Source organism: Bombina bombina, chromosome 1, assembly GCF_027579735.1.
Source record: "Bombina bombina isolate aBomBom1 chromosome 1, aBomBom1.pri, whole genome shotgun sequence".
Taxonomy (NCBI): Eukaryota; Metazoa; Chordata; class Amphibia; order Anura; family Bombinatoridae; genus Bombina; species Bombina bombina.
Window position 1 is genome coordinate 600,789,715 of NC_069499.1, and position 17,431 is coordinate 600,807,145.

Here is a 17,431-nt window from a genome sequence, read left to right on the forward strand (position 1 = left end):
CATTTATTGTACTACGAACTTTCTCTGCTATTACAATTATCATATGGCGGCAACTTAAGGACTTTTAATCACGGAGACGTCCGTTTTTATTTACTATTGTGTATTATTTGCTGTGCATTAAATTGATGCTATTTTTTAAGATACGCTAAATGTCTATGCCAATTTCATTTATATAGTCTTACCTCCTAGCACCTTTAGCTATAGCGCTCCTGATATACTCTCCTTTTCTAAATCTAGCCGTTAGATTTTTATTTGTAAGTTTTTGTCAACCTTATCTGTTTTACTGACTTTGAACTTTTTCTGCCTGCCTGGCCTGACCTAGCACCATGAAATTACTTTAAATTTGGCACTTTTTTTTGCATTTTCATGCTACTGGCTTCCAGTCACATCAGAATCTAAGAAGGACCTTTTAACTCCTACAACCTGCCGTAATGTTTGGCACCACTTTTGGAGGTGCTTCACCTTTAACCCTATTCTGCCATTCCAGCCCCATGACTTCAACTCTGTACTAACACCTGCTTTTCTTACAATCATATGAGTCAATTTAATCATACTGAATGTTGATGCTGGAGCTCATGATAATATGCAAATAGGTAAATGAAAATTCTAATGTTTGGGAAGTTCACTTTCACTAAAATGTATTACTGATGGCTTAATTTATAGCAATTTTTAAAACTGATAAAACTGTAAAAGCACACTGTGTGCCAGTCAGGATTATACATATCAACTCTGGATAGATAATTTATTTAAAGGGACACTGAACCCAAATTTTTTCTTTCCTGGTCCAGATAGAGCATGACACTTTAAGCAACTTCCTAATTTACTCCTATTATCAAATTTTCTTTATTCTCTTGGTATCTTTATTTGAAATGCAAGAATCTAAGTTTAGATGCCGGCCCATTTTTGGTGAACAACCTGGGTTGTCCTTCCTGATTGGTGGATAAATTCATCCACCAATAAAAACGTGCTGTCCAGAGTTATGAACCCATAAAAAAGCTTAGAGGCCTTCTTTTTCAAATAAAGATAGCAAGAGAACGAAGAAAAATTAATAATAGGAGTAAATTAGAAAGTTGCTTAAAATTGCATGCTCTATCTGAATAATGAAATACATTTTTTGGATTCAGTGTCACTTTAAGTAAAATATTTTATTCAAGATTAAAAAAAAAGTCTAATACTTAAACCTCTACAGACATACAAGATTTTTCTAGGGCTTAATTTACCCATAACGCATTTCAACTGTATTCATCATACAACACATACAGCCATGATCATAAAATCAACACATGATGGTTAGTACCTTTCAAGTTCTATGGTAAAATAGTAGTTTTTCTGATATATTTGTAAAAACATAAGTTATAATGATGTCTTTATCAACCAGACTCTCACCTTGAGATCTTGACTGTCTGATGCCCTTTTCCCGTCCCAGGCCCAGCCCCTCTTGGTAAAGTAATTTACTGTGGCAAATTCAATCAGAGCAGAAAAGACGAATGCATAACAAACAGCCATGAACCAGTCCATTGCTGTAGCATAGGCCACTTTGGGAAGGGAGTTCCGAGCACTGATACTCAGGGTTGTCATTGTGAGGACTGTGGTAACTCCTAGTAACAGAGGGAAAAGTGTAAAACAAATGCATTTGGTGAACAAGAGGTAATAAATGTATCAAGTGTGTGTGTCTAAGTATGTATGTATGTGTGTGTATCTATGTATGTGTGTTGTGCATGTATGTATGTATGTACATGTGTGTGTATGTATATATGTGTGTATCTATGTATGTGTGTTGTGCATGTATGTGTGTGTGTATGTATGTGTGTGTACATGTGTGTGTATGTATGTGTGTGTACATGTATGTGTGTAAGTGTGTGTATGTATATGTTTGTGTATCTATGTATGTGTGGTGTGCATGTACGTATGTGTGTGTATCTATGTATGTGTGGTGTGCATGTACGTATGTGTGTATATCTATGTATGTGTGGTGTGCATGTATGTGTGTGTTTTGTATGTGTGTGTATGTATATGTGTGTGTGAATGTGTGTACATGTGTGTATGTGTGTGTGTGCATCTCTATGTATGTGTGTGCATGTATATGTGTGTATGTATGAGTATGTGTGTGTATGTGTATGTACATGTGTGTGTATGTGTGTGTGTATGTATATGTGTGTGTGTATGAGTATGTGTGTGTATGTATATGTGTTTGTGTATGTGTGTACATGTGTGTATGTGTGTGTGTGCATCTGTATGTACAGTATGTGTGTGTATGTATATGTGTGTGTGTGTAAATGTGTGTATGTATGTGTTTGTATATATGTGTGTGTGTATATGTGTGTGTATGTATATGTGTGTGTATGTATATGTGTTTGTGTATGTGTGTACATGTGTGTATGTGTGTGTGTGCATCTGTATGTACAGTATGTGTGTGTATGTATATGTGTGTGTGTGTAAATGTGTGTATGTATGTGTTTGTATATATGTGTGTATGTATATGTGTGTGTATGTATATGTGTTTGTGTATGTGTGTACATGTGTGTATGTGTGTGTGTGCATCTGTATGTACAGTATGTGTGTGTATGTATATGTGTGTGTGTGTAAATGTGTGTATGTATGTGTTTGTATATATGTGTGTATGTATATGTGTGTGTGTATATGTGTGTGTATGTATATATGTGTGTATGTATATGTGTTTGTGTATGTGTGTACATGTGTGTATGTGTGTGTGTGCATCTGTATGTACAGTATGTGTGTGTATGTATATGTGTGTGTGTGTAAATGTGTGTATGTATGTGTTTGTATATATGTGTGTATGTATATGTGTGTGTGTATATGTGTGTGTGTATATATGTGTGCGTGTATGAATGTGTGAGTATAGTATTTAGGAAAGAGCAGCATGTGACAAAAAAGGAAGGATTAAACAGCAGGAAGTACTTATGGTAATGAAGAGAATAGCCTAATTTACCCCTAATTCACTGGCCTAAATTAATTAAAGTTAGCTTGAAAAACAAGCTGTATTGATAGGTCTGTGAGGCCCTTGTAAAAATCAGAAACTTACTTGGGGACATTCACTATTTTTCTGGGGTAGAAGAAATATTTTTGTACCTCCTATTTTGCATTTAATTAACCAAGGCTGTGTAAGTTTTATCCATTATTTATCCATTGTGATAGGTAGGATAACAAATGTAAATGTTTATAATTGTATACAACAGTGGTTCCCAAACTGTGCACCGCGGCGCCCTGGTGTGCCGTGACCGGTCTACAGAGGCACATCAAAATATATCCAACCACCCATTTGCTCATAAATGATGCGCCACTGACAATACCATATCGTTTGGAGAATAGACCCAAATGAACTCACCCATGATGCGACATGCGTAGATTCGTACTACCCAAGAGGTTATAATTACTGTTATCACATTAATTATATGACTGTACTTTGAGTACATATTATTTATCTTCCAAACAAAATGGACACGTTTTTATTTAATAAGCACGCTAGGACTGAAAATGCCCCACAAACTAATGGCGGATGTGTGAAGAAGCGTAAATATTGTAAATGTGATGACAATTATATGGATTTTGGCTTCACATCAACAAATGTTAATGTTGAAGAGAGACCACAGTGTGTAGATTGTTTGTAGATTTTGGCTCCAAAGTGCAGGATTCCAAGTAAGCTAAAACGCCATTTAGAAACCAATCATTTAAACATGGTTGGTAAAAATCTTGCAACTTCTTTACCAGAAGCGTAAAAAAAATAAAACAACAACAAGGTACTTTTTCTTGGCATTTGTCAATACCAAACAATGCTCTGCTAGCCTCATGCAAGGTTGCATACAGAGTTGCAAAGTGTAAAAAGCCCCATACCATCGCAGAACAACTAATTCTCCCGGCTGCTATAGATTTGGTGAACATTATGATCGGCAAATATACAGAAAAACTGCTTTCAAATATGACTTTGTCTAACAATACTATCAGTTACAGAATTCAGCAGATGGCAGAGGATCTCAATGATCAATTAAATGAAAAACTGAAAGGAAAGGAATTTGTCTTACAGCTGGATGAGGCCACGGACAATAACAAGGATGCACATTTTATTTGCTATGTACGGTTCGTAGATGGTAATGACATTGTGGAGGACCTTCTCTTTTGTAAAAGTATCACTGCAAGTACAAAGGCTCAAAAATTGTTTGAGATCCTGGAAACATTTATGGTTGAAAATAATTTGGAATGGACAAAGTGGGTTGGTGTCTGTACTGATAGTGGTCGTTCGATGTCTGGCCGTTATGGAGGATTGCAGGCGCTTATCAGAAACAAAGCTCCGGTTGCACTCGACCCATTGCTTTATTCATAGAGAAGCACTTGCATCAAAGTATTTGAGGCCTCCATTGAATCTAGTTTTAGAATGTGTGGTGAATGTGGTAAATTTTATAAAAACTAGGCCAGTGAAAGCAAGGTTTTTCAAAAAATTGTGTGAGGATATGGGAGCCGAATACACATCTTTGTTGTATTACTGCCACTCACAATGGCTTTCTCATGGTAATATATTGTCCTGTACATTTCAATTATGGCAAGAAATCTACATTTTTCTTGAATAAGAAAAACACAAGTATGCCAAACAATTTATGGAAACAGAGTATTTTTAGTGAAACTAGCATACTTGTGTGATATTTTTGAGAAGTTAAATGCATTGAATCTCTCCCTGCAGGGGGGCAACATGCACATTTTTAAATTGGCCAAGAAGATTTCAGCTTTCAGAAATAAATTACAACTTTGGAGAAGAAAAAGGAATGAAAATGGTGGCAAAGATTGTTTCCCCTTGCTACAGCAGTTTGTGGTCTTCAAAGAAGTTGATTTCTCTTGCAATATAAAATCTGTTTTTGAAAATCACCTATCACAGATTATAAAGTGGTTTGAAAAATACTTTCAAGAAGATGATATTGACTAATTCGCATGGATTCAAGACTCATTCAGAGCCAAAGCTGCATCTGAATTGACTTCTGCAGAAGATGAAAATCTTATTGAGCTCAAGGTAAAATTTGCAAGCATGGAACTTACTGACTTTTGGTTATCACTAAAAGATGAATATACACTGCTAAGTGGTAAAGCTCAGCGAATCTTAATTCCTTTTGCAACATCATATTTATGCAAAGCTGGGTTTTTGGCAGTCACTGTGATAAAAAGCAAATACCATACAAAAATCATTGTGGAACACGAAATGAGAGTGGCTGTATCCAGTTTGATTCAGAGATTCCAAAGATGTGTAGTCAACAACAGGCTCATCCGCCTCACTAATTATTCCCATCAATAAAATTGTTTGTGATGTTTGTTTTTTAATATTTTCATATAAAAGATTATTATTGCTAGTTCCTTTATTAATTTAAGTGTAAATGTGTGTTAATTTGCGTTTAATACTAATTGCACCAACTGCGCACTGCAACTGTCAGGTGCCTTGGAAAAATCTTGAAACATTAAGTGCGCCGTGAACTGAAAAAGTTTGGGAACCACTGGTAAACAAGCAAACTTTCCTACGTAAAACATATTTCTTGTAGGCCAGAATAGAATACAAAAAAAATCCCCAAAAAACACAACTTGATTTTCGTATGAAAATGTTGAAACCTAACCATTTAAGGACTAAATTGCAAGTGCTGCGCTAACTTTTGCGTGAGCGATATTTTTTAATTTTTTTTTGCTTTTTGTTGGTAATAGTGCTCGTATTAAAAGTTGTAAGTAAACGTGTTTGCTCTAGCGCAATCACGATTTGCGCTTGTCGGGTTAGCGTGACTGAAGAACTCGCATAAAGGGTAGTAAGTTAAAAAAAAAGTTGCATTAAACACAACATAAATACATTTAAAATTATAGTTACACCCATATAAACACTATAGCACTCCCTCACCTGCCCTATGTGTGTAATTACACTATTTTAATAATGTTTTAAAAAAATAAAAATATATATTTTAAGTTTTTATATATATGTTACAGTTAAAGCGCAGAAACAGTTAATGTGCACATTACCTAGCTAATCTGCAGATTAACTGATTTGCTCAGTTAAAGTGCAGAATCTGCACTTTGCCTAGGTAATGTGCACATTAACGGCTTTCGTGTAGTTAAAGTTGGAAAAATTTGTTTCTATCATGTAAACTGTTTATTGAAAAAGAAGCCGAAGAATGTTCCGATTTCGGCCGAGGGCAGATACGCTCCAGAGTGCTCTGTTCTAATCACCTAGGTAATGTGCACATTAACGGCTTTCGTGTAGTTAAAGTTGGAAAAGTTTGTTTCTCTCATGTAAACTGTTTATTGAAAAAGAAGCCGAAGAATGTTCCGATTTCGGCCGAGGGCAGATACGCTCCAGAGTGCTCTGTTCTAATCAGAACCTCGGGCGCCGCAACTGCCTCTGGGAATCTTACCATGGGTCTCAGCCCGCACGTCTTGAAATTCTCTGTCTGGGAAATTATCTATCGAATCTATCTATTTATTATAGATTCGATAGATAGATAGATAGATAGATAGATAGATAATTTCCCAGACAGAGAATTTCAAGACGTGCGGTCTGTGACCCATGGTAAGGTTCCCAGAGGCAGATGTTCTTACATTTATTTGTGCTCATTGCATAATTCCACAATGGGTTGCAGGGAAGTCGATTCTGTAACAATTCAGAATGCAGAATGGGAAATATACAATGCTTAGAAGTGTAGAGGCCAAGATGCTAATAAATGCAAAAACAGAATGAGAGCAGTTGTTATACCCTTGGGAAAACTACTATAAACTTGTTAAGAAGTTGAAGTGTGTCTGGGCAATGAATGATGCATAAAGTGCTCCGCACTGCCCTTTAAGATTTAGGCCTAGATTTGGAGTTCGGCGGTAAAAGGGCTGTTAACGCTCCGCGGGTTTTTTTCTGGCCGCACCATAAATTTAACTCTGGTATCGAGAGTTCAAACAAATGCTGCGTTAGGCTCCAAAAAAGGAGCGTAGAGCATATTTACCGCAAATGCAACTCTCGATACCAGAGTTGCTTACGGACGCGGCCGGCATCAAAAACGTGCTCGTGCACGATTCTCCCATAGGAAACAATGGGGCTGTTTGAGCTGAAAAAAAACCTAACACCTGCAAAAAAGCAGCGTTCAGCTCTTAACGCAGCCCCATTGTTTCCTATGGGGAAACACTTCCTACGTCTGCACCTAACACTCTAACATGTACCTCGAGTCTAAACACCCCTAACCTTACACTTATTAACCCCTAATCTGCCGCCCCCGCTATCGCTGACCCCTGCATTACACTTTTAACCCCTAATCTGCCGCTCCGTAAACCGCCGCCACCTACGTTATCCCTATGTACCCCTAATCTGCTGCCCTAACATCGCCGACCCCTATGTTATATTTATTAACCCCTAATCTGCCCCCCACAACGTCGCCGACACCTGCCTACACTTATTAACCCCTAATCTGCCGAGCGGACCTGAGCGCTACTATAATAAAGTTATTAACCCCTAATCCGCCTCACTAACCCTATCATAAATAGTATTAACCCCTAATCTGCCCTCCCTAACATCGCCGACACCTACCTTCAATTATTAACCCCTAATCTGCCGACCGGAGCTCACCGCTATTCTAATAAATGTATTAACCCCTAAAGCTAAGTCTAACCCTAACACTAACACCCCCCTAAGTTAAATATAATTTTTATCTAACGAAATAAATTAACTCTTATTAAATAAATGATTCCTATTTAAAGCTAAATACTTACCTGTAAAATAAATCCTAATATAGCTACAATATAAATTATAATTATATTATAGCTATTTTAGGATTAATATTTATTTTACAGGCAACTTTGTAATTATTTTAACCAGGTACAATAGCTATTAAATAGTTAAGAACTATTTAATAGTTACCTAGTTAAAATAATAACAAATTTACCTGTAAAATAAATCCTAACCTAAGATATAATTAAACCTAACACTACCCTATCAATAAAATAATTAAATAAACTACCTACAATTACCTACAATTAACCTAACACTACACTATCAATAAATTAATTAAACACAATTGCTACAAATAAATAAAATTAAATAAACTATCTAAAGTACAAAAAATTAAAAAGAACTAAGTTACAGAAAATAATAAAATATTTACAAACATAAGAAAAATATTACAACAATTTTAAACTAATTACACCTACTCTAAGCCCCCTAATAAAATAACAAAGCCCCCCAAAATAAAAAATTCCCTACCCTATTCTAAAATACAAATATTACAAGCTCTTTTACCTTACCAGCCCTGAACAGGGCCCTTTGCGGGGCATGCCCCAAGAATTTCAGCTCTTTTGCCTGTAAAAAAAAACATACAATACCCCCCCCCCAACATTACAACCCACCACCCACATACCCCTAATCTAACCCAAACCCCCCTTAAATAAACCTAACACTACCCCCCTGATGATCTTCCTACCTTGTCTTCACCATGCCAGGTTCACCGATCCGTCCTGGCTCCAAGATCTTCATCCAACCCAAGCGGGGGCTAGACATCCACTGAAGAAGTCCAGAAGAGGGTCCAAAGTCTTCCTCCTATCCGGCAAGAAGAGGACATCCGGACCGGCAAACATCTTCTCCAAGCGGCATCTTCTATCTTCTTCCATCCAATGACGACCGGCTCCATCTTGAAGACCTCCAGCGCGGATCCATCCTCTTCTTCCGACGACTAGACGACGAATGACGGTTCCTTTAAGGGACGTCATCCAAGATGGCGTCCCTCGAATTCCGATTGGCTGATAGGATTCTATCAGCCAATCGGAATTAAGGTAGGAATTTTCTGATTGGCTGATGGAATCAGCCAATCAGAATATAGTTCAATCCGATTGGCTGATCCAATCAGCCAATCAGATTGAGCTCGCATTCTATTGGCTGATCGGAACAGCCAATAGAATGCGAGCTCAATCTGATTGGCTGATTGGATCAGCCAATCGGATTGAACTATATTCTGATTGGCTGATTCCATCAGCCAATCAGAAAATTCCTACCTTAATTCCGATTGGCTGATAGAATCCTATCAGCCAATCGGAATTCGAGGGACGCCATCTTGGATGACGTCCCTTAAAGGAACCGTCATTCGTCGTCTAGTCGTCGGAAGAAGAGGATGGATCCGCGCTGGAGGTCTTCAAGATGGAGCCGGTCGTCATCGGATGGAAGAAGATAGAAGATGCCGCTTGGAGAAGATGTTTGCCGGTCCGGATGTCCTCTTCTTGCCGGATAGGAGGAAGACTTTGGACCCTCTTCTGGACTTCTTCAGTGGATGTCTAGCCCCCGCTTGGGTTGGATGAAGATCTTGGAGCCAGGACGGATCGGTGAACCTGGCATGGTGAAGACAAGGTAGGAAGATCATCAGGGGGGTAGTGTTAGGTTTATTTAAGGGGGGTTTGGGTTAGATTAGGGGTATGTGGGTGGTGGGTTGTAATGTTGGGGGGGGGTATTGTATGTTTTTTTTTACAGGCAAAAGAGCTGAAATTCTTGGGGCATGCCCCGCAAAGGGCCCTGTTCAGGGCTGGTAAGGTAAAAGAGCTTGTAATATTTGTATTTTAGAATAGGGTAGGGAATTTTTTATTTTGGGGGGCTTTGTTATTTTATTAGGGGGCTTAGAGTAGGTGTAATTAGTTTAAAATTGTTGTAATATTTTTCTTATCTTTGTAAATATTTTATTATTTTCTGTAACTTAGTTCTTTTTTATTTTTTGTACTTTAGATAGTTTATTTAATTTTATTTATTTGTAGCAATTGTGTTTAATTAATTTATTGATAGTGTAGTGTTAGGTTAATTGTAGGTAATTGTAGGTAGTTTATTTAATTATTTTATTGATAGGGTAGTGTTAGGTTTAATTATATCTTAGGTTAGGATTTATTTTACAGGTAAATTTGTTATTATTTTAACTAGGTAACTATTAAATAGTTCTTAACTATTTAATAGCTATTGTACCTGGTTAAAATAATTACAAAGTTGCCTGTAAAATAAATATTAATCCTAAAATAGCTATAATATAATTATAATTTATATTGTAGCTATATTAGGATGTATTTTACAGGTAAGTATTTAGCTTTAAATAGGAATTATTTATTTAATAAGAGTTAATTTATTTCGTTAGATAAAAATTATATTTAACTTAGGGGGGTGTTAGTGTTAGGGTTAGACTTAGCTTTAGGGGTTAATACATTTATTAGAATAGCGGTGAGCTCCGGTCGGCAGATTAGGGGTTAATAATTGAAGGTAGGTGTCGGCGATGTTAGGGAGGGCAGATTAGGGGTTAATACTATTTATGATAGGGTTAGTGAGGCGGATTAGGGGTTAATAACTTTATTATAGTAGCGCTCAGGTCCGCTCGGCAGATTAGGGGTTAATAAGTGTAGGTAGGTGTCGGCGACGTTGAGGGGGGCAGATTAGGGGTTAATAAATATAACATAGGGGTCGGCGATGTTAGGGGTAGCAGATTAGGGGTACATAGGGATAACGTAGGTGGCGGCGATTTGCGGTCGGAAGATTAGGGGTTAATTATTTTAAGTAGCTTGCGGCGACGTTGTGGGGGGCAAGTTAGGGGTTAATAGATATAATACAGGGGTCGGCGGTGTTAGGGGCAGCAGATTAGGGGTACATAAGTATAACGTAGGTGGCGGTCGGCAGATTAGGGGTTAAAATTTTTAATCGAGTGTCGGCGATGTGGGGGGACCTCGGTTTAGGGGTACATAGGTAGTTTATGGGTGTTAGTGTACTTTAGGGTACAGTAGTTAAGAGCTTTATAAACCGGCGTTAGCCAGAAAGCTCTTAACTCCTGCTATTTTCAGGCGGCTGGAATTTTGTCGTTAGAGCTCTAACGCTCACTGCAGAAACGACTCTAAATACCGGCGTTAGGAAGATCCCATTGAAAAGATAGGCTACGCAAATGGCGTAGGGGGATCTGCGGTATGGAAAAGTCGCGGCTGTAAAGTGAGCGTTAGACCCTTTAATCACTGACTCCAAATACCAGCGGGCGGCCAAAACCAGCGTTAGGAGCCTCTAACGCTGGTTTTGACGGCTACCGCCGAACTCTAAATCTAGGCCTAAGTTTTTACCTCCATTTTCAGAAGAAAGTGCCCCAGGCTCTCTAAAAAAAAGTGATATGAACTGATTATCATAGGAAAAACCATGGGACTCCCTTTAGTTTATATATATGTTACCGCTAAAGTGCATTTTTTGCACTTTAACTAGTGCCTAGTAGGTAATGTGCAGATTACCTAGGGCCTAGATTTAGAGTTCGGCGGTAGCCGTCAAAACCAGCGTTAGAGGCTCCTAACGCTGGTTTTGGCCGCCCGCTGGTATTTGGAGTCAGTGATTAAAGGGTCTAACGCTCACTTTACAGCCGCGACTTTTCCATACCGCAGATCCCCCTACGCCATTTGCGTAGCCTATCTTTTCAATGGGATCTTCCTAACGCCGGTATTTAGAGTCGTTTCTGCAGTGAGCGTTAGAGCTCTAACGACAAAATTCCAGCCGCCTGAAAATAGCAGGAGTTAAGAGCTTTCTGGCTAACGCCGGTTTATAAAGCTCTTAACTACTGTACCCTAAAGTACACTAACACCCATAAACTACCTATGTACCCCTAAACCGAGGTCCCCCCACATCGCCGACACTCGATTAAAAATTTTAACCCCTAATCTGCCGACCGCCACCTACGTTATACTTATGTACCCCTAATCTGCTGCCCCTAACACCGCCGACCCCTGTATTATATCTATTAACCCCTAACTTGCCCCCCACAACGTCGCCGCAAGCTACTTAAAATAATTAACCCCTAATCTTCCGACCGCAAATCGCCGCCACCTACGTTATCCCTATGTACCCCTAATCTGCTACCCCTAACATCGCCGACCCCTATGTTATATTTATTAACCCCTAATCTGCCCCCCTCAACGTCGCCGACACCTACCTACACTTATTAACCCCTAATCTGCCGAGCGGACCTGAGCGCTACTATAATAAAGTTATTAACCCCTAATCCGCCTCACTAACCCTATCATAAATAGTATTAACCCCTAATCTGCCCTCCCTAACATCGCCGACACCTACCTTCAATTATTAACCCCTAATCTGCCGACCGGAGCTCACCGCTATTCTAATAAATGTATTAACCCCTAAAGCTAAGTCTAACCCTAACACTAACACCCCCCTAAGTTAAATATAATTTTTATCTAACGAAATAAATTAACTCTTATTAAATAAATAATTCCTATTTAAAGCTAAATACTTACCTGTAAAATACATCCTAATATAGCTACAATATAAATTATAATTATATTATAGCTATTTTAGGATTAATATTTATTTTACAGGCAACTTTGTAATTATTTTAACCAGGTACAATAGCTATTAAATAGTTAAGAACTATTTAATAGTTACCTAGTTAAAATAATAACAAATTTACCTGTAAAATAAATCCTAACCTAAGATATAATTAAACCTAACACTACCCTATCAATAAAATAATTAAATAAACTACCTACAATTACCTACAATTAACCTAACACTACACTATCAATAAATTAATTAAACACAATTGCTACAAATAAATAAAATTAAATAAACTATCTAAAGTACAAAAAATAAAAAAGAACTAAGTTACAGAAAATAATAAAATATTTACAAAGATAAGAAAAATATTACAACAATTTTAAACTAATTACACCTACTCTAAGCCCCCTAATAAAATAACAAAGCCCCCCAAAATAAAAAATTCCCTACCCTATTCTAAAATACAAATATTACAAGCTCTTTTACCTTACCAGCCCTGAACAGGGCCCTTTGCGGGGCATGCCCCAAGAATTTCAGCTCTTTTGCCTGTAAAAAAAAACATACAATACCCCCCCCCAACATTACAACCCACCACCCACATACCCCTAATCTAACCCAAACCCCCCTTAAATAAACCTAACACTACCCCCCTGATGATCTTCCTACCTTGTCTTCACCATGCCAGGTTCACCGATCCGTCCTGGCTCCAAGATCTTCATCCAACCCAAGCGGGGGCTAGACATCCACTGAAGAAGTCCAGAAGAGGGTCCAAAGTCTTCCTCCTATCCGGCAAGAAGAGGACATCCGGACCGGCAAACATCTTCTCCAAGCGGCATCTTCTATCTTCTTCCATCCGATGACGACCGGCTCCATCTTGAAGACCTCCAGCGCGGATCCATCCTCTTCTTCCGACGACTAGACGACGAATGACGGTTCCTTTAAGGGACGTCATCCAAGATGGCGTCCCTCGAATTCCGATTGGCTGATAGGATTCTATCAGCCAATCGGAATTAAGGTAGGAATTTTCTGATTGGCTGATGGAATCAGCCAATCAGAATATAGTTCAATCCGATTGGCTGATCCAATCAGCCAATCAGATTGAGCTCGCATTCTATTGGCTGTTCCGATCAGCCAATAGAATGCGAGCTCAATCTGATTGGCTGATTGGATCAGCCAATCGGATTGAACTATATTCTGATTGGCTGATTCCATCAGCCAATCAGAAAATTCCTACCTTAATTCCGATTGGCTGATAGAATCCTATCAGCCAATCGGAATTCGAGGGACGCCATCTTGGATGACGTCCCTTAAAGGAACCGTCATTCGTCGTCTAGTCGTCGGAAGAAGAGGATGGATCCGCGCTGGAGGTCTTCAAGATGGAGCCGGTCGTCATCGGATGGAAGAAGATAGAAGATGCCGCTTGGAGAAGATGTTTGCCGGTCCGGATGTCCTCTTCTTGCCGGATAGGAGGAAGACTTTGGACCCTCTTCTGGACTTCTTCAGTGGATGTCTAGCCCCCGCTTGGGTTGGATGAAGATCTTGGAGCCAGGACGGATCGGTGAACCTGGCATGGTGAAGACAAGGTAGGAAGATCATCAGGGGGGTAGTGTTAGGTTTATTTAAGGGGGGTTTGGGTTAGATTAGGGGTATGTGGGTGGTGGGTTGTAATGTTGGGGGGGGGGGTATTGTATGTTTTTTTTTACAGGCAAAAGAGCTGAAATTCTTGGGGCATGCCCCGCAAAGGGCCCTGTTCAGGGCTGGTAAGGTAAAAGAGCTTGTAATATTTGTATTTTAGAATAGGGTAGGGAATTTTTTATTTTGGGGGGCTTTGTTATTTTATTAGGGGGCTTAGAGTAGGTGTAATTAGTTTAAAATTGTTGTAATATTTTTCTTATGTTTGTAAATATTTTATTATTTTCTGTAACTTAGTTCTTTTTTATTTTTTGTACTTTAGATAGTTTATTTAATTTTATTTATTTGTAGCAATTGTGTTTAATTAATTTATTGATAGTGTAGTGTTAGGTTAATTGTAGGTAATTGTAGGTAGTTTATTTAATTATTTTATTGATAGGGTAGTGTTAGGTTTAATTATATCTTAGGTTAGGATTTATTTTACAGGTAAATTTGTTATTATTTTAACTAGGTAACTATTAAATAGTTCTTAACTATTTAATAGCTATTGTACCTGGTTAAAATAATTACAAAGTTGCCTGTAAAATAAATATTAATCCTAAAATAGCTATAATATAATTATAATTTATATTGTAGCTATATTAGGATTTATTTTACAGGTAAGTATTTAGCTTTAAATAGGAATCATTTATTTAATAAGAGTTAATTTATTTCGTTAGATAAAAATTATATTTAACTTAGGGGGGTGTTAGTGTTAGGGTTAGACTTAGCTTTAGGGGTTAATACATTTATTAGAATAGCGGTGAGCTCCGGTCGGCAGATTAGGGGTTAATAATTGAAGGTAGGTGTCGGCGATGTTAGGGAGGGCAGATTAGGGGTTAATACTATTTATGATAGGGTTAGTGAGGCGGATTAGGGGTTAATAACTTTATTATAGTAGCGCTCAGGTCCGCTCGGCAGATTAGGGGTTAATAAGTGTAGGCAGGTGTCGGCGACGTTGTGGGGGGCAGATTAGGGGTTAATAAATATAACATAGGGGTCGGCGATGTTAGGGCAGCAGATTAGGGGTACATAGGGATAACGTAGGTGGCGGCGGTTTACGGAGCGGCAGATTAGGGGTTAAAAGTGTAATGCAGGGGTCAGCGATAGCGGGGGCGGCAGATTAGGGGTTAATAAGTGTAAGGTTAGGGGTGTTTAGACTCGAGGTACATGTTAGAGTGTTAGGTGCAGACGTAGGAAGTGTTTCCCCATAGGAAACAATGGGGCTGCGTTAAGAGCTGAACGCTGCTTTTTTGCAGGTGTTAGGTTTTTTTTCAGCTCAAACAGCCCCATTGTTTCCTATGGGAGAATCGTGCACGAGCACGTTTTTGATGCCGGCCGCGTCCGTAAGCAACTCTGGTATCGAGAGTTGCATTTGCGGTAAATATGCTCTACGCTCCTTTTTTGGAGCCTAACGCAGCATTTGTTTGAACTCTCGATACCAGAGTTAAATTTATGGTGCGGCCAGAAAAAAACCCGCGGAGCGTTAACAGCCCTTTTACCGCCGAACTCCAAATCTAGGCCTAGGTAATTTGAGAAATGAAACAATTTTTATGCACTTTAACTGATCACCCTAGTTAATCTGCAGATTAGGTAGGTAATGTGCACATTAACTGTAACATATATATATTTTTTATCCCTAGGTACCCCCCCCCATCCCCCAACCCCCGCCGACACTGCTACCATGCAAACATAAACTTAACTATAGCATAGTAGCAAGATTCTATATCCATATTGCGCAAAGAAGGAGAGGCTGTGAGCCGTTCAGCTCCCCCTCCTTTGCATAATATGGATGTCTTAGAAGCATTGAAGAACAGGTCCGCTAGAGACTGCCACCCAGTGGCTTAAGTCTCTTAGTTCGCGTGGCCAATACCGCTCAATAGAGGCTATGTTTTTAAGAAGCCTCTGCCGGAGCCCAGCCAATCAGTGCCCTGCTCTCTTTTTTTGTCTTAGATAGTTTTTCTGGGTGCCGGGTGGGAAGAGACTGAGAGATCCGACAGAAAGGCGGAGTCACGTGTGAGCCGGTGAGAAGGACACTCACGGCTAGATTTAGAGTTTGGTGGTAGCCATCAAAAGCAGCGTTAGAGGCTCCTAACGCTGGTTTTTGGCTACCGCTGGTATTTGGAGTCAGTCAGGAAAGGGTCTAACGCTCACTTTGCAGCCGCGACTTTTCCATACCGCAGATCCCCCTACGCCATTTGCGTATCCTATCTTTTCAATGGGATCTTTCTAACGCCGGTATTTAGAGTCTTGGCTGAAGTGAGCGTTAGAAATCTAACGACAAAACTCCAGCCGCAGAAAAAAGTCAGTAGTTAAGAGCTTTCTGGGCTAACACTGGTTTATAAAGCTCTTAACTACTGTGCTCTAAAGTACACTAACACCCATAAACTACCTATGTACCCCTAAATCGAGGTCCCCCCACATCGCCGCCACTCTATTAAAATTTTTTAACCCCTAATCTGTCGACCGCACACCGCCGCAACCTATGTTATCCCTATGTACCCCTAATCTGCTGCCCCTAACACCGCCGACCCCTATATTATATTTATTAACCCCTAATCTGCCGCCCCCGCTATCGCTGACTCCTGCATATTATTATTAACCCCTAATCTGCTGCTCCTTACACCGCCGCAACCTACGTTATCCCTATGTACCCCTAATCTGCTGCCCCTAACAACGCCGACCCCTATATTATATTTATTAACCACTAATCTGCCGCCCCCAACGTCGCCTCCACCTACCTACAATAATTAACCCCTAATCTGCCGACCGGATCTCACCGCTACTCTAATAAATGTATTAACCCCTAAAGCTAAGTCTAACCCTAACACCCTCCTAAGTTAAATATAAATTAAATCTAACAAAATAAATTAACTCTTATTAAATAAATTATTCCTATTTAAAGCTAAATACTTACCTGTAAAATAAACCCTAATATAGCTACAATATAAATTATAATTATATTGTAGCTATTTTAGGATTAATATTTATTTTACAGGCAACTTTGTAATTATTTTAACCAGGTACAATAGCTATTAAATAGTTAATAACTATTTAATAGCTACCTAGTTAAAATAATTACAAAATTACCTGTAAAATAAATCCTAACCTAAGTTACAATTAAACCTAACACTACACTATCAATAAATTAATTAAATAAAATACCTACAATTATCTACAATTAAACCTAACACTACACTAGCAATAAATTAATTAAATACAATACCTACAAATAAATACAATGAAATAAACTAACCAAAGTACAAAAAATAAAAAAGAACTAAGTTACAAAAAATAAAAAAATATTTACAAACATTAGAAAAATATTACAACAATTTTAAACTAATTACACCTATTCTAAGCCCCCTAATAAAATAACAAAGACCCCCAAAATAAAAAAATGCCCTACTCTATTCTAAAATTAAAATAGAAAAGCTCTTTTACCTTACCAGCCCTGAAAAGGGC

The 17,431-nt window shown here is 38.6% G+C and overlaps 1 protein-coding gene across 2 annotated transcripts in view; it reads right to left on the minus strand.

The window, feature by feature from the left end:
- The window catches only part of GABRA3 (gamma-aminobutyric acid type A receptor subunit alpha3), a 177,745-nt gene that overhangs the window by 38,590 nt on the left and 121,724 nt on the right, over positions 1–17,431 (minus strand). For both annotated transcript variants that reach the window (XM_053691083.1, XM_053691079.1), the window contains exon 8: positions 1,387–1,598. In XM_053691083.1, the coding sequence (XP_053547058.1) occupies positions 1,387–1,598 (212 nt within the window). The remainder of the gene's footprint in view (positions 1–1,386; positions 1,599–17,431) is intronic.